Genomic DNA, 27,040 nt, shown 5'->3' with positions numbered 1-27,040 from the left:
ACTTACTGCAAGAGGTAAGAATGGAGGGAGTAAGCCGTGGGACCGCCGTATCACACAAAGGCATTTGTTGGGGGCCAGGAGTCGTCTCTGACTTCTTCACTTCTGACAAAACCTCCCACGAGCGCCTTACACCGTGAACAGGACACACTTGGCTAGGAGTGCTCAGGAGAAAAAGGGCACACAAGAGCCTAAGCCTGTACCTTCATGGCACCAGGCCTGGGAGAGACGGTAGATGAAGCTCTAGTCACTTCATCCCAGAGATTCCCAGAATCCCTATTTTTTTTTTTTTAATAGAGGCATGCTTTATTTATTTGTTTTGCTGGTTTGTTTGTTTGTTCTGTTCATACATGCACTGGGTACAGTCAGAAGCGCGGGAGGGTGAGAGAATTCACCAGAGCCAGAGCGGGGAGCAGAGCAGGCAGAAGGACCGAAGTACACTGCTGAGGGGAGCAGCGGGCAGCAGGAGAGGTCTGCACGCCATGTGGGACCCTCCTCCGGTGGCCGGGGAGCAGCCGGGGATCGAACCGGCGCCGCAGAGGCCGCGTGCAGCTTCGCAACCCAGCGCTCAACCGCTGCGCCACCGGGGAGGCCCCAGAATCCCTATTTTGTTTGAAAATAGACTCAGGCAAAGGGAAGGGAAACTAACATTTATTGAGTGCCTACTGTTTATGTCTGGCCTTGTGCAAGGAGTTGTCATCTGTAATATTCCACTTAATCCTCACACAACCCTGTGAGGTAGGTATTATCCTCATTTTTATCAGATGAGGACTCTGAGGCTCAGAAAGGTTAGGTAGTCTGTCCAAGGTCACACAACTGTAACTGAGAGCTGGGACTGAAGACTTGAGTTTCAGACTCAAAACTTCCCTGCTCCCTCCCTGACATATCTCAGGAGGAAGGAGGAAGTAAAAGCAGCAGTTTTATACTTCCTACCCTGAGAACCAGGAGGTGACCAGGAGGATCGTGCACTGTCCACAAACTCCCTCACCTCCCCCCCAACCTGGGAAGGGTGCAATCAACTGACAAGACATAAATATAAAAATAAATAGAGGGGCAAGTCCTCCAGCATCAAGAAGGTGCAGCATCCACGCTGTGGGAAGGTCACTGTGCCACTCACAGATGCGGTGGGAGAGCGCCCCGTGTGCTGCAGGGGAAGTTCAACAACGTCTGCCAAAGGTGGGAGTGGGTGGGCTAAACAGGCCCGCTCAGGGCTGCGTAGAATCGAGAACCAGATGTCCGAGCAAGCAGCAGCTGTGGGCGACAGTCACCACCATCCTCCCTCTGCTCATTTTACCGATGTTTGTGATCCAACAGGGATTCAAAATCAGGGGAACATACGAGTTTGTGCTTCACATGTCCCAGGACTGTCATCTCACCTGTCCTACTGTCTCCAAGACCCACAGACACCAGCTCCTGCCAAACGACAGAGAACGCAGTGAGAAGCAAAACCCCACCCCACAACTCAATCCGATGACTTTGCTATAACTGAAACTTCTCCTCTATTTAGCATCGACTGCTCAACACCCTGCCCCTCTTTCAAAGTCTTGATCTGACCCCCTGGGTTCTCACCTGCAGAAAAGAGCAGGTGGTTCCCATGGTTACATCCAGAGTCACCTTGCCCAGGAGAAGCTGCACCTTTCCCGACTTGCGGATGAGCAGCTTGCCAACCTGACCCTCTGTCAGGTCAGCCAGGGTACACGCATTCTCTGCCAGCCTGGCTTCCTGTGAAGAGAATCAGGAGATACAAACTTGGTAAGGAATTGTTTCCTCCGCCCTTTGTGAATGAACCCTTTCCAAAGGCAGGCACCAATAACAAAGGATGAAATGAGCTCCCCAAAGGGCCTTTTCCTACGGTTAACAAAACCCACAGCAAACAAGAAAAGTTGACAAAGTTTCAGTAACTGCTGAAGCTGGATGACTATACATGAGAGTTTATGCTCACTTCCATATGTTCGAAGTTTTTCACTGCAAAAAGTCAACATACACATCTAATTGGGGTTGAAGTGGAAAGTCCAGAACAAGAAAGAGTAGATTAGTAGTAGTCGGTAAAAAGAACAAGAGCATACTATTCCCGAGTTTTGGCTTGGACAGCACACCCTCACTTCTCCCCACAGGTTGCAGTCCCCAGTCTGGGCCCCAGAACGTTCACAGAACTCTACCCTAAGCATACCCGATCTTTCTCCTGCTTTATAACCACCATCTGCCCATCCTCGCTCTGCACCTCTGTCTTGATAGGCTTGATGTCTTGAGTGGGAGGCTGGCCAGGGAGCGTGTCGGGCAGCTGGAGGAACAGCAACTCCTCCTCCTGGGTGAGGCTCAGCTCTCTGAGCAGCTCAGCTACAGACACATCCTTTGGGAGACCCGGGGTCCTTCTGGCTGCTCTGGGAGGAGCCTTCATCTTGGTCTCCTCCTCCTCATCTCGTGGTTCTTCTTTCACTGCCCAGAGGGGGATACAAATGGAAGGGCTATCAAGCCACCACCCTGCATGCCACATCACTGCACCCATCCCTTCACTCCCGTCTTCTCCACTGTCATTCAGCTAAGAACCTGGACACTGGTTAGAAAAAAAGGATGGAGGAAAATTGTGTGTCTTATGTACACAAGGCGATCTGAGGCTAGGTCCACCATCCATGCCAGCATTTGAACCCTCCTGAGAATGGAAATTTAGCACCTTTGTTCAGCTCATGTATTTTATAGCTAGAATGGAGAGGACCTGCTTATCAGCAGCAGTCTGGGAGGCTCGTTTCTTGGGGGCAGGGGAACCAGAGAAAAGGAGATGAGATGGAATAGTCACAGAGTACCTTTCACAACAGGCACGTCCACCTCCATGTCCTCCTCTTTGGGGGCAGTCAACCAAGGTTTAACATCTGGCTCTTCATTCTCCTCCTTAAAAAGCCATCCCGAGTGAGCCAGCGGCAGCTGCACAGGCATGTTTCGAGTATCATTCCTCAGTCCAGGGTCATCGATGAACTGCCAAAAAGAGGGGGAGGGTGGTGTTCGCATGGCCTGGCTGGCACACATACAGCTTAGCCCTTTCCTAACGGAAGACTCATGCTCAGCTCACCAGGATTCCAGGACATCAGAGCTCTTCTTCCCCTGACCCTGGCTCCCCAGAAGCCCTTTTCCAAAGCCACAAAGCTCCCCTGAGCTACCTACGTCATCCTTCTCCAGCATTCGCAGGATCTGTTTTGTTTCTTCGTCTGTCTCTCTCTTTTCTTTTTTGATGTTGATGATATGAGAGGGCCCCATGTCTGACATATCCACCGTCTTATCCCAGTTGCCTGTGGGAAATCACCCAAAACACAGGGGTGAGGAAGAAACGGGGGGTGGGGGGCACTGCCCATGCCCTGCTTTCAGGCAGCCTGAACTGAAATCCACTGATTCCTTCCTCCCGGAGCCCCCACAGCTTTGTACCCTTTTTCTTCATCATTTCAGCTGGGCCCTGCTCAAAGATGGAGTGAGACTGAATCACTTCTGGGCGACCCCGGCCCCGTCCATGTCCCTCTCTCTGCCGGTCTCTATCCCTTTCACGCTTCTCCTTCTTGATGGTTACTTCCTCCTTGGGCCTGGAAAAGAGAATGGATTAAGGGAACCCACTCACTCTGCCTCAAAGAATCGGTCTCATTCTCCCCACCACTTCACTCCACCTGAGTAGAGTTTATGAACCAGTAACTACAACATGAGAAGAGACGTCTGTCCTAAATTGAAAATATTTCTCATTTCCTTGATTAGGCAGTCTTTCAGTGTGTTTTACTTTACCTTCCTGTGTGAGAGTATTTATAAGAACTATAACCCAAAAGTTGAATTACAGAGACTGTTCAAAGATGTAGATTTTTTTTGTATAGACTGAAAGCAGGAAGGCTGTTATACAAAAGAATTTTATGGAAAATACGTCCTAAACTAGAGTCTCTCAACTCTGGCTGTAAAAGAGAATCATTCCATTTCACTGCAAACAAGTTAAATCACAATTTCTAGGGTTGGACACCCACACATCAATGTTTTTAAAAAGAGCCTGCACACTGAAATCATCTAGGAATCCAGGTTGAAAATTACAAGAGAGAAGAATTAAAAACACAAATTTAAATTTCTGAACCATACACTTAGTTATTTCCCCAAACCCAAAATTCAGAGCAAGTAAGTAAGGGGCAAGTATTCAGAACACCTAGTAACTTACTCTTCCTTGATCTTCCGACTGATGATATTTGGGGTGAAGGTTTTCTGAAAGTAAAACATAGGAGTCACTGATTTCATAAGTTCCAATACCAAACTACAGAGGAAAATAAAAAACTCCCAAAGGGCATATTCTATGGATCAAGAGCACCATGGCGGACTTCTGCACATTCTACACTGCTGATAAAGATCTACTGAGATACATGTGTGCTTGGGAAAGAGGAATGCCATGCTGTGGTGGCAGGGAGTTATACAGAGAAGGGGCACCAAAAAATTTTAGTGAGCAGCCTCAGTTTCTGCTTTTAGGACTTCTTAAAGCAAAGGGACTTAATTAACCTCACTTCTCTTCTCCAGACTGCTATAAAGACCAGTGGGTATTGTGGAGAAAGGGCTCTAGCAGCAAGGCTCAAATAGAGAAGGATCTGCCATGCTGACAAGTACAAGTACAAGACACATTTAGACTGTTAAGGGGAAAGGACGCCCTGTAACAAGACTACCACTGGAGTTTCCCAAGTAAAGTTAAGTCCTTAAAAACTGGCTGCATTAAGGTGTCATTGATCCTCTTTTCCTCCCCCTTCCAGGATTATGCTTTACATCTACAGTCATGCATGGAATAAGAAAAGTCAAAGAGCCTCCAATGCAAAGCCTGAGATACATTATGTTCTAGATCAGAAATTTGCACACTGGGATGTGAATTCAGAATGCTCTAAAACTACAGACAAAAGTCTATGCCCACCTGTGTGTCTTCATGGATGATTTCTTAAAGGTGTCCAAAATACACATTTAATTAACACTACTCAAGTTGCTTTTGCACATCTTGAAATAATTGAGAGTCTGTCCTTCCGTCACCTCTGAACACCACCTCAACATCTTGCACCCAGTACCTAAACCTGAGGCATTCAGGTTCCCCAGAATGCGTAGGCCAAGTCTGGGGACAAGATTCAGGAGACCCATTAGGCCTGGCACACAGTATGCCCTACAAGAACATTAACTGAACCCCAGAGGCCTTCAAGGTAGCTTTAGAAAGATGCCGTGGGGTACCTTTTTGACTCCCCCGAGGGTGAGGTCCCTGGAGCGGATGGAGGGAAGGCGGCCCGGGGTGAGAGGAGGCGCCGGTCGCCGCCCGATAAGCCCCCGAGACCCAGAAAGAAGGGGTCGGGGCCCTCCCGGAGTGCTGGGCTCGCCCGCGGCGTTTCCTTCCGACATGTTGCCTGGGAGGGGAGGGGGGAAAAAGCGACGAATTCACTCCAGGGGACCAACTCGCGGACCCTGGGCGGAACCCCACTCACGTGGCCTCCCGCCCCCCAGTCAGGGCGTCCCTCCCGCAGCGTCCAGCTCCTCCCCATCCCACGTGGCGAGACTCCCCGGGCTTCCCGGGCTGGAGCTCTTAGCTCGCCCTCTCCCCAGGCAACCCGCCGGGAACATGGCCGGGACGCACCCCAGCGCACCCGGGCTGCGGCTCCACACCACGCGCGCCGCGACTTCACTTCCAACGCCGCCCGCAGCCCTCCCTCGGTCTCGGCACCCGGCGGAAGTCTGCGTGGCAGGGCCCCGGCGCCGCCATCTTGCCGCGGGGCGGAAGTGAGGTAGGTGGGCGGGGCCGGGCCACAGTATTTATTCGGCGGCGCCGGGCTCCCCTCCGCCTTCTCTTCCCGGTTCTTCCCGGAGTCGGGAAAAGCTGGGTTGAGAGGGCGAAAAAGGAAGCGGGGACTGGTCTAGGTTACTGCTCGGTACAGTTCTCGAGGGTCCTGGTCCAAGGTTGAGGATGGAGGCGCCGAGCCCAGGGCCTGGGGACCTTGGCAGCCTCCACGGCACAACATGGGGACGCGCCTCGCGGAGCCCCTGGGAGCAGTGGGGGTCAGTGGGGTCGTGGATCGGGTTGGGGCGAGGGACGCAGGTCAAAGAGCAGGACCCTCACTCAGCCTGGGAGCCCTGGACCAGGCCGACCCGCGACTGCAGGGTCCTTGGTGACCTTGGAGTGGTCACTGCACTTCCCGGCAGCAGTCTCGCCCTCATCCCCTCATCCCCGGGGTCTAGTCCTTGGACTCCCGGTGGGGCTCTGGGCGGTGCTAGAGCAACTGTGGTGGTCGGCCCTGGGGCCTCATGTCACGTGCCTTGGGCTCAGACTGTGGCCCGGTGTGAGTTCTTAGTGCAACCAAGCCTGGAACCTGAGAAAAACGAAGCTTGCCCTACTGGGAGGGACAAATTCAAAGAAGTTTTACTGTGACTCCAACCTTTGTAATTTTATCATTAAAAATGCGTTTTACTGTTTACCCCCCTCTTCCCAAGCCATTGTAAAAACCATGCAATCATTACGGAAAGTCTGAGGGAAGGAAAACATTCCTGTTAGAATTCCACATAGCGTAATACCATTACAATCTTTGCAATATATTCCAGTCCCCTTCACAGAGCTGACATATTGTACTACAATTTTGAAACTTCATCTTCAATTTTTTTGTTGTTGCTTCATCACACAACTGCATAACTCTTAGGTGGCTATATCATGATTTATCTGTTTTCTTGGTTGGACATTTAGATTGTTTTCCCTGCTGTAATTAACACTGTGGTCTATTTAACATTATTTTCTTCTTTTGGGTTATATCCCTTGTACCATGATCACACGTGGGAAAATGGCTATAGTGAGATGTACACTTTCTGTAGTAAACGATTTTTGAGATCATTGTAGTTATAAGAAATAATGCAGCGATCCCAAGTTCCTTTTTTCAGAAGTAATATCTTGCAGAACTCCTACAATATAACCAGAATATTGACATTGACAGTCAAGATACAAGACATTTCCATCACAAGGATTTTCTAATTGCCCTTTTGTAACCACATCCCCCTTTCTCCCACTAACCCCAGCAACCATTTAATCTGTTCTCCATTTCCACAATTTTGTGATTTCAAAAGTGGAAATCATTAAAAAATGCGATAATACAGTGTGTGATTTCTTGGCATTGCTTTTTTTCACTCAGCATAACTCCCTGGCATTTATCCAAATTGTGTATATCAATAGTTCATTTCTCTTCATTGTTGAGCATCCATGGTTTATTTAACCAGTCATCCTTTGGAGGAGGTCTGGGTTGTTTCCATGTTTTTTTGTTTTTTGTTTTCTGGCTAGTAGGAATAAAGCTGCTATGAACATACATACACTGGTTTTCGAGTGAACACAGTTTTCATTTCTCTGGTATAAATGTTCATGAGTGCAATTGTTGGGTTGAATGGTAGTTGTAGGCTTAATTTTAGAAGAAACTGCCAAATTGCTTCCCGCAGTAAACATGCATATTTTACTGTTCCTCATCTACATTGCTAGATTGCTTTCAAAAAGGATTGTGCTAATATGTATCCCCACTAAGAATATATATGTGAATAAACATGTATGTATATATATATATGCACTGTACATATAAACATTTTGCCATATTCTGTTGAATCTTGGCTCTTAAATTTTAAACATTTTTGGCCAATTTAATAATATGCTAATAAAAATGCCATAATATTAATAATATTATGCTAACATTTTTTTTTAAAAGATTTATTTATTTATACAAGCACTGGGTACAGTCAGAAGCGCGAGAGGGTGAGAGAATTCACCAGAGCCAGAGCGGGGAGCAGAGCAGGCAGAAGGACCGAAGGACACTGCTGAGGAGAGCAGCGGGCGGCAGGAGAGGTCTGTGCGCCATGTGGGACCCTCCTCCGGTGGCCGGGGAGCAGCCGGGAATCGAACTGGCGCCGCAGAGGCCGCGGCAGCTTCGCAACCCAGCGCTCAACCGCTGCGCCACCGGGGAGGCCCCCTTATGTTGGTTTCTAACCAGAGTTTTTTCAACTTCTTTCCTACATATTGCTTTTATAATAACCAAACCTAACCAAAGGAAAACTCTTCAGAGCTACACAAACATACACACACACACACACACACACACACACACACAGAGCTACACACGCATACACACACCGACGCAGTACCCTTAGTTTCTGCAGGCAGCCCAAGATAAGATTGTTATGATTTCAGTCTCTGGGCTTTGAGATACACCAGGCTTTTATTTCCTGCGTTTTTGCTTGGCTTCTACAAAGATAATTACTTATTTCAGAAGACTGGGAAAATTTCAAAGAACATCCAAAAGAAAATTAAAGTCATTATTATCCCATTAACTTTCAATAAATTGAAGTTTTTCTGTGCATGTAGATTTTTAAAAATTAGATAATTTACATATAGTTTATAACCTGCTTTTTTCTTTTGCAATATACTATAAACATTTTTCTGAGTTACACTTCTAACTTGTTATTTTTAATGGCTAAATAGTATTCCACTATGTTGTCTTACAACATAATTTTTAAAATGTTTCCTTCTTCCCATGCTTATTAGATTTTCACAGCATTTTTCATCCCAAAAGAACAAGAGAAGACTTAAACCAAACCTTCTACCTTTAGTACTTTGGGAGTTACTTTCTAACAATGATTGTGATAATTTCACTTTAAAAATATTCATCAGGGTCCTCCTTGGCACAAGGGGTTACGTCTTAGCGCTATGAAGCTATGGCAGCCACTGCAGCATGAGTTTGATCCCCGGCCAGGGAGCTGACCCACATGGTGCAGCAGACCTCTCCTGTCTCACCTGCTGGCTGCTCCCCTCAGCGGTGTATTTCAGTAGATCCACCTGTTCTGCTCCCCATTCTGTCTCTGGTGAATCCTCTCACCCCTCTGCACCCCTGGCCTACACCCCAGCTCTTGTATGCATAAATAAATAAAATACATCTTTTTTAAAAAAAGACTATTCATCAGCCTTCCTCTAATTAGGGTAATGTACTTTCAGCACCATTCTTTCGTACTTGCTCTAATACCTTTTACTTCAGATTCTCCCGAAGAGTTTTTATTCTTTTATCTAACATCAGAACACACTTAATAGTTATTACTAGTCGAACTCCATGTAATCACACCTATAATTCTAGCAGCTCTTAATTTGTTAATAATAACACTTCATTGCATTCTATTTCCACATATGTCATTGTAATGAAAATAGCCTCATTCTTTTCTGATCACTTAATGAAACTAATTATCAAACACTAAGGACAAATACAGTTTTTTTAAGTCCAAGTGTAGGTCTCAGAAGATATAAACATTCTGTGAAAAACCTGCTTCTGTGAATCCTTGATGGTCATTGAAAATGCTAAACAAATAAAGAACTGTTTTGAATACATTTATAAAATAAAAAGAATGTGTGGTATGAGAATGCTATCCAAGTTCAAGCTATTACATGTTCTCTATCTTAATTAGTTTGCATCACTTTGCAGGCATTTATTTGTTTTTTCCTCCTTATATCCTTGACCCCAAAGATTGGAGATCTCTAGGGTTCAGTTTTCAGAACTCTTTTCTTTTTTCTCTATATTACTCTTTCGGCATGGATTCAGTGAGCTGTATTCCCATGGCTCCTTAGTGCTTTTTCTCAGTCTCAACTCTAGATGTACCTGTCTGACTATCCCACCCCTTCACTTGCATGTCTGATGAATATCTCAAATATATGTCCAAACTCTGGATCTTCCTTCTCAAACTCCTCCAAAGTGGTCCTTATCTCAGTAATCAGCAATTCCATCCTTCTAGTTATTCAAGTCAAAAATCTTGCTGTTATTCTCAACTCCTCTCTTTCATTCAATAGATCTAATATGTCAGCGCTTCCAGATATTTCCAGAATGGTCCACTAAAAAGTAAGCTGCACAAAAGCAGGGGATTTTTTTTTCTTTTCCCATTGCAGTATCCTCAATTCTTGATACTTAGTAAGCATTTGATATATGTTTGTTGAATGAGGGAATGAAATCCAGCTTGTAGTGAGACTAAGTAGCAAACCTGGATGTGTTGTTGGTAAAATAAGATGCAATGTGGAATGCATCAGTAATTTAACTCTGGCACCATTGATGATCTTTGTGCTGCATCGTCATATGTCTTCTCCATAAGTTCTTCTCTATGCCACTCTTTTAATAAAGTAGTGAGGCAAACACTGGGTGAAGGGAAGGAAGTCTTTGTGGATGGCTGCTGTTTGTGTATTCAATTTGTCAAGGTGTGTTCCGTGGTTCCTTGGCTATGCTCTTCCACCTCAGGTATAATGTGATGACTTCCAGTTCCTGAATCTATCAGATTAGACCTTCCATTTCTCATTTCATTTATAATTCTTTCTTTCTTGTTCTTTATCTTCTGTCTTTGAAGTTTCCTTGGTCCTCCAACATTTCACTAGTGTCTCTTCTGTAGGTTTTTTTTTTTTTTTTTAAGATTTATTTATACAAGTACAGGAGTACAGGCCAGAAGTGTGGGAGGGTGAGAGAATTCACCAGAGACAGAGCAGGGAGCAAAACAGGCAGACAGACGAAAGACACTGCTGAGGGGAGCAGCGGGCGAGACAGGACAGGTCTGCCTCACCATGTGGGGATCTCCCTGGCTGGCCAGGAATCGAACCCGTGCTGCAGGGGCTGTGGGCAGATTCACAGCACCGTGCTCAACCCACTGCAGCACTGGGGAGGCCCTCTTCTGTAGATTTTAAGAGTCAGGAATATGATTCAGTATTTTTCCTTGTTTTAACATTTTAAAATATTTATGCTTTTAAAATGCTACATAATTTAGTATATTCTTATACTGTATTTAACTCTATTACATTACATCATTTACTTATCTTATATTTAGTTGAGTGAATGCTCTCAGAAATGTGTCCAGTTTGTAGCATTACGTTAGCGTTCTTTCGAAGGTTCAAAATAGATGACCAGTGAGGGTTGTAGATGTCTAAACATAAAATCAAAAAGATAAAGTAAATAAGCCATGAAACTCCATATTATTCTTATCAACAGCCATTGCCCACCCATCACTGTCAGCACGTGGGAGTTAGCTTGTGCTTTGTGTGGACTGTCTGGGTGTTGTGCATTCCCTGGCTCACGAGCGCACCACACTGAGTTCATGGGGAAATACAGGTGAACATTGTGAGTCTATAAAGTGCATAAGCAGTATTAAGACTATAGATTTTGTTCACTAACAGCCTCATTCTTTATTACATGAGACTCTAAATTTGCTGTGCGTCCACCTACCATGAAGAATCAACCTTCATACTCAGACCTGAATATGAGTTCAGTTTTACTACTTATGGACTGAGTCTTACTTTCTACCCTTTATCTTTTTAAATAGGCCTGATGGATCTACTCTCAGGGTTGTTGTGAGAATCACATGCCTAGCATTGTGTTTTGCTGTTTAAGAAATGCTTTTGTTAATATTATCATCATAGCTTAGCTATAATGTTTACCATGGAAACTTCTAAGTATGCACAAAAATGGAGAGAATACCTTATTGAACCCCAAAGTAACCAGCTTCAACCTGCTAACCTGGCGAGAGTATTTTGAAACAAATCACAAATATCCTATCAGCCATCCATAAATATTATAATATGGAGCTCTGAAAGATATTCTTTTAAAAGAATGACCATAAAATATCATTATCAGTTAGTGCTAAATATTATTGAATATTCAGGTTGTATTCAAATTTCCCTATTGCCACATTAAAATTTTTTTTTACACTTTTTTTTTAAAAGATTTATTTATTTGTTTATTTATTTACTTATACAAGCACTGGGTACAGTCAGAAGCGCGGGAGGGTGAGAGAATTCACCAGAGCCAGAGCGGGGAGCAGAGCACGCAGACTGACGAAGCACACTGCTGAGGGGAGCAGCGGGTGGCAGGAGAGGTCTGCGTGCCATGTGGGACCCTCACTGGTGGCCGGGGATCGAACCGGCGCTGCAGAGGCTGCGGGCAGCTTTGCAGCCCAATGCTCAACCACTGTGCCACCGGGGAGGCCTTTTTTTTTTTCACTTTAAATAAGAGTCCAGGGAGGGAGTGGTATGGAGGGGAAAAAATTAAAATAAATAAATAAATAAATAAGAATCCAGATAAGGTCCATGCCCTTTCATATTTTATTGGAGATATAACTGAAGTATATGAAGACATTTTGCTGTAAGAATTTGTGGTCAGGGGCCTCCCTAGTGGCGCAAGGGGTTAAGCACCGCATTATGAAGCAATCCACAGTCTCTGCAGCACGAGTTCGATCCCCGGCTGGCCAGGTAGCAACCCACATGGTGCAGTAGACCTCTCCTATCTCGCCCGCTGCTCCTCTCAGCAGTGTATTTCAGTCAGTCTGCCTACTCCCCACTCTGTCTCTGGTGGATCCTTTCATCCCCCACATCTCTGGCCTGTACCCCAGCTCTTGTATGCATAAATAAATAAATCTTTAAAAAAAAAAAAAGAATTCATGGTCAGGTATGACCTGACAATAGAACATACACAGCAACTTAAAACAACATTGCAGAAAACTGTGTAGCACTGGTAAGTGAACAAAGCAAGTTATAAACCAGTATTTGTACTTTCATTCCATTTTTGTTAATAAAGTATACCTAATGTGCTTATTTCTATTGGGAAAATGAGCACTTTTAATTCTCTTTTAAATTTTAGAATTCAATCTTCTCATCTTTTGGCAATGTCACAAGCTACTTATATAATAAAAAATGGCGAAGAATAACAACGCAGAAGTAGATCATCATGGTGATTGTTCAGTTTGACGTAGACATGGTTTTACTTGGCACATTTTGCTTTCTTCCGACCACGTGCTTTTGACATGATCTGTGAGAAGTCGTGTGAGGCAAGCAGAGGCAGGTGCCCAGAGAGGGTTTGGGCCTACACCTGGTGCTCGCACTCAGCTCCACAAAGGCATATTGTTTGCTGCCTGGGACATATGATCTCAAGAGGTCTCAATGTGCCTTTCTGTGAAGGTGAGGGCAAAGCAGTGCTGGCACAAGCTTTCCTTCAACAGAAGAACTCATCAAGTTTCAGGAACCTGACTTTTTCCTCATGCCTCCCCTCAGGTTGGTTGAGGGGTAGGTTTGGGTTCAGATGCCTAGTTTTGACTATCCCAAGACTATGTTTTGCATCCCTTTGGAGTTTCAACATTTCAGTGTAGGTGTGTGAGGGCGGCAACTGTTTCTGCTTGGCCCAGGGAGTGCCTAATCCTGCCTGGGTGAAACACAGCACGCCACATTCTGGGGCTCGACCTGACTAGACCTGCTTCTTCCCCCCACACCCTTTTAGGGTAGGATTGGCTTCTGCTTGTCTTTTGCTTTCTGTGAACCATTCACTTTCTGTTCACTGTGCCACCTCCTCTAACCTGCCCGTGCCCTCCTCTTAGTGAGTGTCCTTTAGGTTCAGCTCACACTGTCTGAGACTCTCTGAGGCTCTCAGTGAGGCCTGCATGGTCTGGTTGCTGCCCCTGCCTCTCCCTCCCCACACTTCTCCATCTCTGCGCCCACAGTCCACTCTTACTGTGGACCAGGCCTAGGCCCAGAGCTGAGATTTGCATGATTGTCTCAGCGGTGGCAATGAACCTGTGTCATCGTCCCATTTGGCAGATGAAGAAACTGAAGCTCTAAGGGGTTGAGTAGCTCATCGAGGTCACCCAGCTGAAAGTGACAGCGAGAATTCTAACCTTATTCGTCTGACTGCAAAGCCTGTGCTTTTCAAGAACTCTTCAGTACTGTTGGTTGCTTGATTTAAATTTTCTCAAGTGTCTTCACAGCGATGTCCAGAGGGCCCTCATTACTGCTGAGAAACCTCCTGCTGAGAAGAGAGAAGCATGTCCCCTTTCTGGCACGTGTTCAGGGTTTGACTCCTCCGAGCCCATAACCAGCTGTGCCGAGGACACTCCAAGCTCTGTCTGTTCCTCCCCCCCTCCTCCCGCTTTCTCGCCTCTCACACCTTCTCCCTGCCCCATCCCCTCGCTCTTGCCCCTTTCCTTGGGAATCGCTAAGAAGCCAGAGGATCACCCTAGACCATCAGAGTTTCTGGGGCTTTTGATAGATTTGGTAAAAAACAAACAACAAGCAAAAAAACCCCACAAGAAAAACGGAGCTACGAATTAGCAAATGGCCCCAACAGAGAATTCAGATTGAAGACTAAAACCCCATCATGCATAACCCCTCTGGGCCCTTCCCTTTCACAGCCGCGCTCCCCTCCCCTCCCCCAATTGGAACCCTGGCTTTGGAGCTCCCGAACCCTCAGGCTAAGCCCCACCTCTCTCCCAGCATCCTAAAGTTTAGGGGCTGCATTCAAGTGAGAATTTCCAGGTAGGGGTGCGTTGGAGGGGCCGCAAAGGGCAGTCTGTCCTGGGAGAATGGGGCAAAGGTGGCAGCCACGCCCGGTCTCTGAGGACGACAGGGAGTCCCTTTGCCCTCTCCCCCTCCCACCAGCCCAGGCGAGCAGGGACCAGGCTTGCTTACTGTCACCTGACGCTGGGCAGCCGCTGATCCCATTGGTGGAGCCAGATTCGGTCTGGCTCTCTGTTCTTCCTCGCCTTCTCTGCCTCTCTCTCCTCCACGCTGCTTTGATTTCTTTCGCTCTTGCCTCTCTCCTTGCGCGCTGCTGGGAACCTCGTCTCTCGGGGACAGCAGCGGTGCGCTGCAGAGCCAGCCAGGAGCTGCCTGCGGGGTATGGAATAAGCCTCCTCGGAGGCGGCCGGAAGAACGAGAGGACCGACAGACCTCTGCTGTGACCCAAGCGTCTGGCCGGCCGGCCGCTGCCCCCCTACCTGGGGAGCCTTTCCGCACAGGGGTCTCTCCCTTCCCTCTCTTCCAGGTCTTCCTCTGCAGAGTTGGTGGAGCCAGGTGAGTGCCCTTGCTCCCCTGAACGCCCTGCTGTCAATCCAAGAGGGACGCTGGTGGTCAGGGGCTAGAGGCTGGGGATACCAGGGTCCTGTCACTGCCTGCAGTGCCCACCAGGATAGTCAGGGTGACGACCTTGTCCCCTTCCCCCAGGACCTTTGCAAAAGGATTCACAGCTGGGTCTGGTCTCTGGGGCATCATAGTCACCCCGTGACCATTCTGCTGCAGCCAACGATGCCAACTGGGATGCAGGGTGGGGGAGCTTTCCCTCGGGCATGAGGGTGGCTTTTCTGAATGGGCACAGGCAAGGGGTATCTGTGTGTAAGATGCGTGTGCACACTTGCACGGAGCTGGAGGTCTGCTTGCGTAGGTAGTTCTGACGGCATGTAGTCGTGCTCATGTGTGGGTTTTGATTGCTGTGTGGCATGTATTTCTTGTACACGTGAGGTACATGTGGGGGGATCACTTCACTGAGTAGCCTGTGGGGAATACGTAGGCGGGGGCACTGTGAAGTGGTGTATTTATGGGGGGACATATCCCTCGTCATGCGTGTGGGAGTCATGTGGACAGAGGGGGTGTATGCCACCAGAGGGCTTCTCTTTGGGGAGGTACAACCCCCAGAGCAGAAGTGGGTGGGGGGAGGAGAGTGTGGGCAGAAGCCACTGTGTGGGGGCCAACCTGCGTAGGTGCTCAAACCTGTTGGCATGTGCAGTATCGGGACTGGCAGCGTGTTGCCAGACACAAACACATTTTCAAAGTCTGTGTCTTGAAAAGATTTGAGTGAGAAAAGAACAAGGGTCGGGGGACGCGTGTGGGAATGTACATGTGTGCCCGAGCAGGCATATGGGTGCTTTCTGTGGGGGCGGCACGCAGGCGTGGTGCCTGTGGCTTCCCTTTCCCCCAAATATGGCTTGTGAGAAGGTGTGCGTTCACATGTGTGTGCCTGGGCACTGAACATGTGTGGGTCTGCATGGAAGTGACAGCTTGTGGAGGGAAAATTGTGGGGTATTCTTAGAATGTGGAAGGTGGCAGAAGGTACCCGTGTGCGCAGGGGAGTGTGTGGGAGTGAGAATGTCTGAGGAGGTGTGGGCAGCCCGTGGGCAGGTGTGGGTGGGCATCCTTGGTGTGTGTGTGTGTGTGTGTGCACGCGTGTGCGCGTGCGTGTGCTCTGTGCCTGTGTGTGGGTGTGTAAATGCCTGTCTTAGGTGGGTTTACATGGAAGTGTGGGTGTTTCTCAGGTGTTGCCTCAACCTGTCCCTCACACCCTTCTCTTCTCCAATCATCTGGGTTTGGAGGACCAGGGTTCACGCCCACCCTTGGACACTCTGGCTTTGCTGTTCTCTCAGCGCCACTCACTGCCACTTTCCCAAGCCAGCGTGGGGGAGGATGCTCAGCCCCCAGGGCTGTGGAGAAGAAAGGATGTGTCTGTTCCTGGACACCCTCACCTCCAAAGGTGGCTGCCCCTGTCTCTGACAAAGGACTAGGTGCTCCCCCTCAGGGCAGCATAAACAGCATCCCTTATTTGTGGGGTGCAGCCCCTCAGGTCCTCTCTGAGTGGGAGTGTGTGCTGGTGTGTGTGGGTGCATGTGAGCAGGTGCGTGTGAGGAGCACATGTGTGTCTCCCTGGGGAGTCCTCAGTGGGGGTGGGGGCTCCTCACACATCCCCGAGAATTACCACAAATGGGTTTGTTGTCATATGATTGTTTCTGGACACCTCGTTCCATTCTGCTTTATTTTGGGGCAGACCTGGTAGCACCCCATGCTCATTTACCACAGGATTCCCTGCGCATGAAGCTACTGGCATTTGGTGGAACTTCACAACAGGCAGGCACACGTTGTATTTCAGGGTGGAAAACTAAAAGGAAGCCAGAACTCAGGTGACACAGTGGGGCAGGTGAGGACCGTTCCTCATGTGCTTCACCCTGTGCCTGCCCACAGGCAGCCCACGGGTTAATTGAGAGGTGCCAGGCTCCAGAGCAGGCTTAACTGACAGGAAAGTGTGGGTTGGATCTTCTGGAAACTATAAATAGAAGTACCTGCCTGGGAAGGCACAAGGTACCCTCACTCTTAATGCCTGGCAAGGGAAGAAGAGGTCGAGAGAAGAGAGGAGGGGAGGAGAGGTCTCCCCAGAAACGAAGGTGTTGGGGCTTGAGGAAGAGCTGGGAAAGCACGAAGCAAATGCCCAACAGACACTCTTGTTCTGCCCCAGGGCAGCCCCTCTCCCCACCCACAGAGCTCAGGGGGGCCAGAGTCAAGGCCAGGGGCAGCTCTTCCTAGCTGAGCCTTGGAGGGAGTGCTGGTGGAGTGTCCTCTACTCCTGAACAGCAGCCGGGGGTAGAAGCGAAGGAATAAGAGGTGGGGAGAGAAGATGCAGCTGTTTGAAAGGGAAGGATGGAGGGAGGGAAGCAACGGTAATAACACGTCCACCTGTGCACACGTCACACACACCACACACACACACCACACACACGCGCGCACACACACACAGGAACACAATCTTAGCTTAATGATGAAGAGCTCGGACCCTGGAATGGGATGGATCTGGGCTTAAATTAATTTCTGGCTCTGTGACCTTTGATGTCTTAGTACCCTTACCCTCAGCTGCCTCATCTGGAAAATGGGGATAACACTGATACCTGCCTGTTGTTTGAGATGATGTTTGTGAAATTGTTAGCACGTTGCGTTGTTGACCCTTAATAGATGTCAAGTCAAACTAATTATTGAAAAGAATCAAGCCAGAGACTGTGCTGGTGCAGGAATTAGAGGAGGAAGAAGAGCCGGCAGAGCTGGTCCCTGCTGCCCTGGCCATCGGTCCACCTGCATCTCTGTGGCACCTGTATTCTCAGCCCTGCACTGTGGTGGCCCTAGCTGAGCCACCTCCGAGCGGAGGGGGTCCCGGGCCCGAGAGCCCCAGTACCCTTGGCCTCCGGTAGTAACCACCCTCCACCTGCCTCAACCTTCACCCAGCCCCTCAGTGGGCTCTTCCTGCCTCTCCTACGCTTTGTACCATTCTCTACACCCCCACCCCTTTCTCTTTTTACGCCTGCTGGCTGAGGGCCCCCCTCCTCGGCTCCATCTGCTGCAAATCTGTCCCACCCGGCGTTTGCAACATTCCCACTGGCTCTGCCACCTGTCAGGTGCCGTCTGTTCTGCAGACCCTCCAAGAGAGCCAAGAGTCCCCCAGCGGACACCACCCCACCTTTGGTCCTCTCGCCTGTCTTCCTGCCTGGTGCAATCCCTCTATCTGACTAAATGAGGCAGGACGGAGCAGTGGGTCTTCCAGGTTCCACCTTTCGAGGAAGATTGGAAGTAGGGCATTCCAGAAAGCTCCATGGTGGGGAGGGAGGTGCCAATTCTTCCTCTCCCCTCAGCCCTCACAGGAGACAAACCGGCGGGAAGCATGGAGCTGCTGTCCACACCCCACAGCATTGAGGTCAACAACATAACCTGTGACTCCTTTCGCATCTCTTGGACCATGGAGAACACTGACCTGGAGCGTGTCACCCATTACTTCATTGACCTTAACAAGAAGGAGAATAAGAACTCCAACAAGTTCAAACACAGGGTGAGTAGGGGGTACCCAAACCCTTAAAGGAGTCAGAATAATGGGACACACTCTGAGATAGCTGAGTCAGAGAGACCTGATTCAAATCCAGACTTTTCTTGCTGTGTAATCCTGGGAAAGTTTTTTAGCCTCTCTGAGTCTGAGTCCCTTTGCTGGTGAAAGGGGGTGACAATAATGTTGGTCCTCAGAGGCTTCAGCAAGGTGTTGCTTGCATGGTGCTCGACTCAGGGCCTGGTGCAGAGTGGACACCATTCTTGGCATCACAGCTGGGCCTTCAGACGGGGCAGGAGCACCCAGGTCGGTGGGCCATGTGGGCATCACACCTGGGGACGGCGTCAGCATTCAACAAGGCCCTCAGGAAGCAGACTTGTTGGCTGGCTGGATAACAAGGGCATGGGCAGGGTGAGACCGTTTGCTTGGTCTTCCCTGAAGACGACTCTCCCTGCCCCCCGTCCCTCAAGCCCTGTGGTCCCCTCTGCTCCTGGCCCTCTGGCCCATTATTTGTTGGGTTTACAAAAGGAATGAGCTGGGCTAGCCAGGGTGCCCTTCCTGGGTTAGAGCTGGTGTGGGGGTGGGTGGAGGAAGGTTCCCCTCTTCTCCAGCTGGCAGAGGAAGGGGGGAGAGTGAGGTGGGAAAGAGCCCGTTCCCACGACGACTGCTTCGTGTGGGTTACTCACCCTCTCTCTCTTTGGAACTGGCTCTCCCGATCTGGGTGTCTTTTGGCAGGCCAGTTGCCACGGTGACGTGAATGTTCAACACCACCCCCTTAACCCTCCCCCCAAAGAATAAGGCATATTTTCCCTTCCTCCCTGGCTTCTCAGCATTTGCAGTTGCCGTGGAGACGGCACAGCCGTGTGCAGAGCTCTCGAAGTCTCCCTCGAAAACGAAGGTCTCGCTGTCCTCAACTTTGCAGGCCTCCACCCCACGGGCCTTTCTGCTCAGTTTGCAAGAGAAGGGGCAGTGGGGGGTTCAGGAGGGCTGGTGCTGGGGACTGTCTGCATGGCATTCTCCATGACCACTGCTTGCTTCTGCAGGAAGGTGGTGGCCAAGGCACAGAGCCATTGAATCCTCCCTAGTTGCGGGAAGACGAGGGGCCGTTTGGGGGGTGGGAGGTCTGGGGCAATGCCAAGACTGGGTGTGACTCCCAGTTTGACTCTTGGCTCTCTGTCTGCCCCCCTACCCAGGATGTTCCCACCAAGCTGGTGGCCAAGGCCGTGCCGCTGCCCATGACAGTTAGAGGCCACTGGTTCCTGAGCCCCCGCACAGAGTACAGCGTGGCGGTGCAGACGGCTGTGAAGCAGAGCGACGGGGAGTACCTGGTGTCTGGCTGGAGCGAGACAGTGGAGTTCTGCACGGGGGGTGAGGCCTTGCTGTCTTGCTTTGGCACATCTGGTTTAGTTATGGTCAGGAGGGGCTTCATCTTAACCCAGCAAGCTCTTAGGACCACCCACTGTCCACCGGGCACCACACCGAGACTGTGGGGAGATGTATGTGCATGAGACCCCTCCCGTTGGGACCCCAAAGCCTGCTGTGCCGTGCAGGAGGTGGATTTGGCGCTCCTCTTCATGTTGGCAATCCCACTTCCGTGAAGGCCTGGGGCTCATTTTCTGGTTTGGGGCAAGCATATATATGTATTTTGAATTGTGGCAAAATACATGTAACATAACATTTGTCATCTTCATCATTTCTAAATATATAGTTCAGCAGTAGTAAGGATATTCACATTGTTATGCAAGCAATCGCGGAACTATTTTTTTTTTTTAACTGAGTTTACACTGTTTTACAACACAGCTGTGCAAGTTTCAGGTGCACGGCTTCACCCCTCACCATCGTATCTACTACTTCACACCCACCCCCAAAGATCTGGTTTTCATGCATAAATCACCTGCTCATTCCCCCTGCTTCTCATTTACTCATCCCCCCTGCTTCTTATTCCCCCATAGCTCTGGTCTTCAGAAATTTTTAATTTTCCCAAACTCCAACTCTCTGTGGTTAAACAGCAACTCCCTGTTCCCCTCACTCCAGGCCCTGGCAACAGCCATTCCAATTTCTCTCTGTTGATTTCACTACTCTGGGGACCTTTTGTGATGGGATTCATACAGTGTTTGTCCTTCTGTGTCTGGCTTATTTCACTTAGCCTGATGTTCTCAAGGCCCATCCATGTTGTAGCATGTGCCACAATTGCCTTTCTTTTTAAGGCTGAATAATACCCTTTTGTGTGGCATTACTTGTGTGGTAAACATCTGGTTTATCCATCACCAGTCAATGGACTCTTGGTGGGGCAATCACATTTTGTTTGTCTTGAGCCTCCACTTAGCCTGGGAAAATGATCCCTATTCAATGGCCCTGCAAGCTCCCTTAGTAGAACTTAGCTTGTAAATTCCAGTGTGAACAAACACCAGGCTTGTTTGTACTTGGTCACTGATGACCCAGGATCTGCCCCACAATTTTCCATTCTTCTGGTGTCCACAGTGGGAACTGCTCCAGATCGCCCTCTGTCACTAGGAAGGAGCAAGAACATTCTTAGCCTCGGGCCTGCAGGCTACTGGCTCGAGTGTCTGCCAAGACCTGTGTCCCAAGTCTCCTTGAGCTTGTCTTTTGAGCTATACTTTGTCTTAGCTCAGCTGCAAAACCCCGCTCTCTGGGGATGCTTTGGCTCCTTGTGGCGCAAAGTCTCTTGGTTTACCCTGAGTAGTTTAATTCCAACTGGGGAGCTAGGGATGGCTGCTGTCCAGTTTACCTCCTCTTGCCAGGCCATGCACCCTGGCCAGGGGTTCATCAGCAAGGAGGAAAGGGCACCTTTGAAAAGTTTGCACAAAGTCTCTCCCTTGGCTTCCAGCAGCCCTGCCTGGCTCCAGGCCCCAACCTCTGGCCTTGGCCCATGAACAGGGGCCTACTTTTACTCCCATATTTCCAACCTTCCCTGCTTCTCCTAGGCTGCTGAAGCAGACCCTGGTCTGCCTAGGCATTCACCTCTGTGAAGACCAAACTAGGTTATCCGCAGGCTCCTTGAAAACCCCCACATGTAATTCCAGCTGGTGCCTGTGTGGGAAGTGGGCAGCCTCCTACCTGCTGCATTTGAGGGGCTCTCTCCAAAGGACCAAACATTTTCCCCTCTCAACCCTTCTTTTGCCTACTACCGCTTTCCACATGAGGATGGCCTTGGGTTACTGTCCCTGGGCCCCCGACATAACTATAACCGTACAGTCAGTCTCCTACCTTTTCTGACCCAGAGAGCCCTGGACCTCTAGCAAGGAGGGTGTGCAGGACAGACAGCATCCCATGACCCAGCCAGGCCCCAGGCTGTTCCTGTCTGGCTTCCCCTGAGCTCTGAGGATAGAGATAGGCCAGCCAGTGAGGGTGGTGAGCCCAGGGACTATCAGCTCACCCAGGGACTCTTGCAGATTATGCCAAGGAGCACCTGGCCCAGCTGCAAGAGAAGGCAGAGCAGATCGCAGGCCGCATGCTCCGTTTCTCCGTCTTCTACCGCAACCATCACAAGGAGTACTTCCAGCACGCCAGGTAGAGGGGCCCCAGAGGGGCAGGTCTCACTTCTTCCCGCCCCTGCCCACTCCGCCCTGGCTGTCTGATGTCATCCCACACACTTGGTGGCTGGACCCTCCTCTGGAGTCCCCACACCCTCATATCACAGGCTGGCTGGGGGGCGGGAGCGGGGATGGCTGCTTGGGACTGGGGACGATCCCTAGGGGTGGAGAGGGCTGTAGGTGTGGGGATCCCTGGGGCACCGTGCTAACAGACCTGGGTGAACTAGCTCCAGGGATTGATCCTCCTCTATGACAGCTTCCACTGGATTCTATTGCCAAAGTCAGTATCTCTCAATTCAGACCCTGGGTCCCAGGGAGAGGTGGTGAGAGGAGCATAGAGTAAAAGAATTCTGAGCGTGGACCAGGTCATGGTTTTCAAACCGTGTGCTCTAGGGAGGTGTCTCAGGGAACCCGTTAGGGTGGGCCAAGGGAGTGTTGAGGAAATCAGAGGATGAGGTTTGGTGGGCCCCATGTCTATCATGCAACAGAGCAGCCTCAATTTTGTCTGCTTATCACCTGCCAATGTATAATTTTCTTGGGAAAAAACAGGACTCTGCAGTACCAAAATGCTTGAAAAATTAAGGATCTGCTTCAATACCCTGTCTACAGACAGGGAGCCTAAGGCCCAGAGGACAGCCAGGATCAGGCAAGAGTGAAGCTGAACCAGGCACTGCTCACACTCCCTCAACTGCTGCCACTGCTCCAAGTCCTTATCCCTTTTGCATTGGGCTGGGGCAAACCACCATGATTTCTCTCTCTGTAATTGCATTCAGCGGGGGTAGGGTGATTTCACCTGATTCCAGGGTAGCGCGACCTGGCAGGACTAGCATAGGTGTTTGTACTAGCGGTTTATAGTGGTAGGGCACTGACCCAGTTGGGGCTCCTCTTATCAGCAAGGAAGAGAGAGACACCCATATGTGCTAGGATATAAAGATGAGTAAAAGCCCAGTCCCTCCTCTCTAAAACCTCAGTTTAACTTATAGCACCAACAGATTGAACATAAGTATGTGTAATTGTTGAGTAAAATTCAATATCCTCATGTAGTAAGCAGTGATAAGTTTGTTGAATGCAAGTGTCTGATGTTCCAGGAAGGTTTTGGAGAGGAGGGGATACCTGTGCTGGGCTTTGAAGGATGATTGGGAGTTTGTTGGACCAGGTGGAGACAGGTGGGAAGAGCAGCCCAGGCTGAGGGAAGAGTGCTGCAAAGGCTCAGAGGCAGGACCAACCAGGGACTGGGATTTATATGTGGTCCGAGGACTGTTACCTGCGGGTGTAGGCCCGATAGGAGGTGTGGCCTGAAAGACCAGATTGTGTTGGTCTTGCTTTTCGTGCAAGCCCATTTCTAAGTTAGGGAAGTGGCAAATTCAGATCTCTCCTCAGTGAAGGAGTGGGCTGGATCAGCCCATCTCCAACCCATCTCCCTGCTCTCATTCTGGAACATTCTATTTGTGACTGGTGGAGGCGGCAGCTGGTGGGAGAGCTGGGAGCTAGTCTCACTCTCTTCTCGACCACACACACACACACACACACACACACACACACACACACCAGGCAAGCCTCAGCCCAGCTAACCAGCATTTTCTCTTTCCTTTGGCATTTCCCCCCGGGTCGGCAGGACCCACTGCGGGAACATGCTGCAGCCGTACCTGAAAGACAACAGTGGCAGCCACGGCTCCCCAACCAGTGGCATGCTCCACGGAGTCTTCTTCAGCTGCAACACAGAATTCAACACTGGCCAGCCCCCTCAAGACTCCCCCTATGGCCGCTGGCGCTTCCAGATCCCCGCCCAGCGCCTTTTCAACCCCAGCACCAACCTCTACTTTGCGGACTTCTACTGTATGTACACGGCCTACCACTATGCCATCCTAGTGCTGGCGCCCAAGGGCTCCCTGGGGGACCGCTTCTGCCGCGACCGCCTGCCCCTCCTGGACATTGCCTGCAACAAGTTCCTGACCTGCAGCGTGGAGGATGGGGAGCTGGTGTTCCGCCACGCCCAGGACCTCATCCTGGAGATCATCTACACTGAGCCGGTCGACCTGTCCCTGGGCACGCTGGGGGAAATCAGTGGGCACCAGCTCATGAGCCTGTCCACAGCCGACGCCAAGAAAGACCCCAGCTGCAAGACCTGCAACATCAGTGTGGGGCGCTAGGGACTCCTGGGGAGCTGGGGGCCCGGGGAGAGATGACAGGAGGTTGCTCTGGTGGCCTAGGTTCAGGGAGCTGGTTTTCTCTCCCCTGCTCCCCCCTCTGTTCCCTCCGAGCCATTGGTCTCCCCGCTCCCCCACCCCCTGACATTAGAGGCAAAAGAGGGTGGCCCTCTTGGTAGGCACCGCTCACCCAGGCTTAGGGGACTTGGAAAGGCTTCTTAGCCACGATAGGGTGCTGGGTGGGTTGGATTTCTGGAGATCTCCCTTTCCTTTGGTTTCCCATCCTGCTGTTTCTTGCCTCGTCCCTGGCCTCCATCCATGGAGACCTGATGCCTTGGGCTCTCCCAGGGAACCCACGTGTAGCTTGCCTGCTTCTGGAGGAGATGCAGCGAGCTGTGGGCACCCTTCCTCAGCCCCACCCACTGGCTCAGGGCCCTCCGCAGAGCGCCCGACCCTCTGAGTTAGGGCTCCCTGCTCCAAACCTGGCCATTCCCTCTATAAATAGTCTCCTTCACCTCTGTGGCCCTGGGCTGCCCCTGCCCACAGCACCCTCTTCCTGCATGGGGAGAGCTGCCCCCCTTCTCCACCTGCCCTCCAGAAAGGGACTCTTTTTCTCGTGGCTTTGGGGACTCTGGGCTTTTAGGATTTTCCCCTTTTCTATCTGGAGATGGTACATACCCCAGTGTACCTTCTCCTTTGCTCAGAGTCCTGGGGTCTGGAATGGTAGCCACTGGGGTCGAGGAGGGGGGAAGAGACCCCTGAGACCCAGAAGGACCCCTTCCTCAGTGGGAGTGGGCTTCCTCGTGCCCTGAGGGGGCCCGGGATGGAGCTAGGAAGGGTGGCTTTCCTGCAGAGCCCTGGCGCCCTGCCTGGCTGTGCGCTTTGCTCACGCTCTCTGCTGCGGTGCCCGCTGCACTGTGCCTGTGTGTGATCTGGACTGTGGCTTCCCTGCCACCCCCTCCCACCCTGAGCCTATTGGCAGAATCCCTTCCCTGGGGGATTCTTGGGGAAGTCTTTCTAGGGCCTGCCAGCATTTTCACCTACTTCCTAATTTATATGGCCACAAAGGTGATGCAGGTGGACCCCTGGGACAAGCAGACCAGGTGGGGTGACCTGAAGAGGTGCCGATAGAGGCAGCTAGCTGTTGGGGGTTGGTGGAAGTGATATCAGGTGGAGGAGAGCAGTTCCCACAGTGACAGCCAGATTTCTGTGATGAAGGACAGAAGGGACCAGCTGGCCAACAAGGCCATACCTCGGCGAGGGGCAGGTGGGACAGCTGGTGGCCTTTTCTGTAGCCAGGGGGAGCAGTGGCAAGCTGTCCCCATAGCATGGGTCAGAAGGTCTGGGGACCCTGGAAGATGCATGGAGGAGAGGACACAGGCCCCAGGCCTGTCCCCCTCTGCTGACAGCATTGTTGTGGGGGTGGCCCCCTGCCCTCCCTTGGCCCCTGTGTCTGCCCTGGGCTGGGGCACACCCGCCTGTGCTGTGCTTGCGATGTGCTCAATAAACCGCCATGGCCTGAGCCCCGCCTCTCTTTGGGCTCAGGGAGGGTGGGCAAATTGTACGATCATGGGGAAGCATGAATGAGGGGTCTCCCAGGGCAGGCTGCCTGGTGTCATCTCTAAGGGTGCCCCAAATCTTACCGTGGAAGGCAGGGTTCAGAAAACAAAGCCACACCCTGAGTTTGGAAGGGATTTTGGAGGTTATTTGGTGCTACCCTACATTTTGCAGATGGGGAAACTAAGGCCTCTTAGGGGAGACTCTACAGCAATCTGAAGGTCTAACCAAGGCCTCCAGGACCCGTCACCCCCCATTGGAAGTTCTTCCCACTGCAGCAGCCTGCCTTTCCCTCAGACCCAGATGTTACTGAATTTCCCTCCCCCAGAGCCCAGTGTCCCCTCCTCCCCCAGCAGGGCGCCTCTTTGCAGATGTGAGTCACTTCTGCGTCTATTATTATGGACTTATTAAAATGATCCTCTGCTGGAGTGGAGAAGCTCCAGAAAAATCAGAGTCACCTCACTGACCTTGCCTGGCTCATGGCCAAATGTGTCATCTACAACTTGAGGCACAGCCTCTTTGGGCTAGGATGGAAAACTGAAGAAGGGTAAAGAAACCCTCCTGAAGGCCTACTATGTGCCATCAGGCTGGGTGTTTTCACATGCATCTGCTCTTTCAGTCTTTCCTGGGCCATATTATTTATTCCCATGTATTAGATGGAGAAACTGAGGCACAAGGAAGTCAAAAGTCTTGTCTTACATCCAGGAGGTGACCGTGCCCAGAATTTGATTCAGAAGCTGGAATCTTCCCATTTCCTTGTCCTGTCTCCCCATGTCTCCGCCAGGGGCCATCTGGGACAGTAAGACTAAAGCATGTTCCTTCTCAGACACGTTGCCCTCCCCAGGGTCTGGCCACATGCTCCACTGACTGAGGCTGCGCCTTCTTCCAGAATAACACCAGGGGGCGCTGTGGAGTCGTAGATGCTGAGGAGGCTGAAAGGCGCAGTGGGCAGTGTGTGTAGTTCAGAATTCCAAGGACAGGGAGTGACCTCCGGCACCCTTCCACCTGTCTCTGGGTAGGCGCCCCTGCACCAGCTGATGGGTTTCCAGTCTCCCAGAGGGGCAGGCTTCAGCCTTCCTTTAGTGAACCCTTCAGGGTTTCTTAGGAGGAGAGGACTGGCTCTCAGTGTCCTTCTAGAAGGGGCTGAGGGGGATGAAGCAGGGTGGGGGTGGAGCTAGAGCTACATGCAGATTTCCTCCGCAGAGCGTGGTCTCATCCCTTCCCCAGACGCCCAGCCCTGGGCTGCCTGGGGCTGGTCAGACAGTGCTGGGCTAAGGCATTTGCTGGAGTCTGCCCTGGCGTCCCTTCTGTCCTTTGTTTCTCTAATCTGACCCAGTGGAAGGAGAGAGGTTTACACACACACACACACACACTTGCATGCGCACAT

General features: G+C 50.5%; 2 protein-coding genes across 4 annotated transcripts; one reads left to right on the top strand and one right to left on the bottom strand.

Annotated features, from left to right (window-relative positions):
- Positions 1–424: 424 nt before the first annotated feature.
- Positions 425–5,713, bottom strand: POLR3D (RNA polymerase III subunit D). Of its 2 annotated transcripts, none has more exons than XM_037496523.2 (9): positions 5,606–5,713; positions 5,209–5,378; positions 4,172–4,215; positions 3,412–3,563; positions 3,154–3,278; positions 2,799–2,967; positions 2,168–2,433; positions 1,567–1,719; positions 425–1,410 (listed from the first exon to the last, which is right to left on the bottom strand). In XM_037496523.2, the coding sequence occupies exons 2-9, from the start codon at positions 5,371–5,373 to the stop codon at positions 1,288–1,290; spliced, it is 1,197 nt and encodes a 398-aa protein (XP_037352420.1). In that variant the 5' UTR covers positions 5,374–5,378; positions 5,606–5,713; the 3' UTR covers positions 425–1,287. The 2 variants fall into 2 exon arrangements, with proteins under 2 accessions (XP_037352420.1, XP_037352419.1); XM_037496522.2 differs by having other exon boundaries at positions 5,616–5,713.
- Positions 5,614–26,006, top strand: PHYHIP (phytanoyl-CoA 2-hydroxylase interacting protein). Of its 2 annotated transcripts, none has more exons than XM_037496524.1 (5): positions 5,614–5,753; positions 18,211–18,404; positions 19,589–19,763; positions 21,809–21,926; positions 23,565–26,006. In XM_037496524.1, the coding sequence occupies exons 2-5, from the start codon at positions 18,240–18,242 to the stop codon at positions 24,097–24,099; spliced, it is 993 nt and encodes a 330-aa protein (XP_037352421.1). In that variant the 5' UTR covers positions 5,614–5,753; positions 18,211–18,239; the 3' UTR covers positions 24,100–26,006. The 2 variants fall into 2 exon arrangements, with proteins under 2 accessions (XP_037352421.1, XP_037352422.1); XM_037496525.1 differs by lacking the exon at positions 5,614–5,753 and adding an exon at positions 14,819–14,842.
- Positions 26,007–27,040: the final 1,034 nt, after the last annotated feature.

Source organism: Talpa occidentalis, unplaced genomic scaffold (assembly GCF_014898055.3).
Source record: "Talpa occidentalis isolate TD23 unplaced genomic scaffold, MPIMG_talOcc4v2.1 talOcc4.8, whole genome shotgun sequence".
Lineage (NCBI taxonomy): Eukaryota > Metazoa > Chordata > Mammalia > Eulipotyphla > Talpidae > Talpa > Talpa occidentalis.
The sequence above is the reverse complement of the archived record's forward strand: the minus strand, read 5'-3'. Positions and strand labels throughout refer to the sequence as shown.

Excerpts from the sequence above, each read along its gene's own strand:
- PHYHIP (XM_037496524.1), top strand. The coding sequence starts at position 18,240 with ATGGAGCTGCTGTCCACACCCCACAGCATTGAGGTCAACAACATAACC. Across the intron at positions 18,405-19,588 it reads CCAACAAGTTCAAACACAGG|GATGTTCCCACCAAGCTGGT; the intron begins GTGAGTAGGGGG and ends CCCCCTACCCAG. Across the intron at positions 19,764-21,808 it reads AGTGGAGTTCTGCACGGGGG|ATTATGCCAAGGAGCACCTG; the intron begins GTGAGGCCTTGC and ends GGACTCTTGCAG.
- POLR3D (XM_037496523.2), bottom strand. The coding sequence starts at position 5,373 with ATGTCGGAAGGAAACGCCGCGGGCGAGCCCAGCACTCCGGGAGGGCCC. Across the intron at positions 2,968-3,153 it reads GAATGCTGGAGAAGGATGAC|TTCATCGATGACCCTGGACT; the intron begins GTAGGTAGCTCA and ends TCTTTTTGGCAG. Across the intron at positions 1,720-2,167 it reads TAAAGCAGGAGAAAGATCGG|GAAGCCAGGCTGGCAGAGAA; the intron begins GTATGCTTAGGG and ends TTCTCTTCACAG.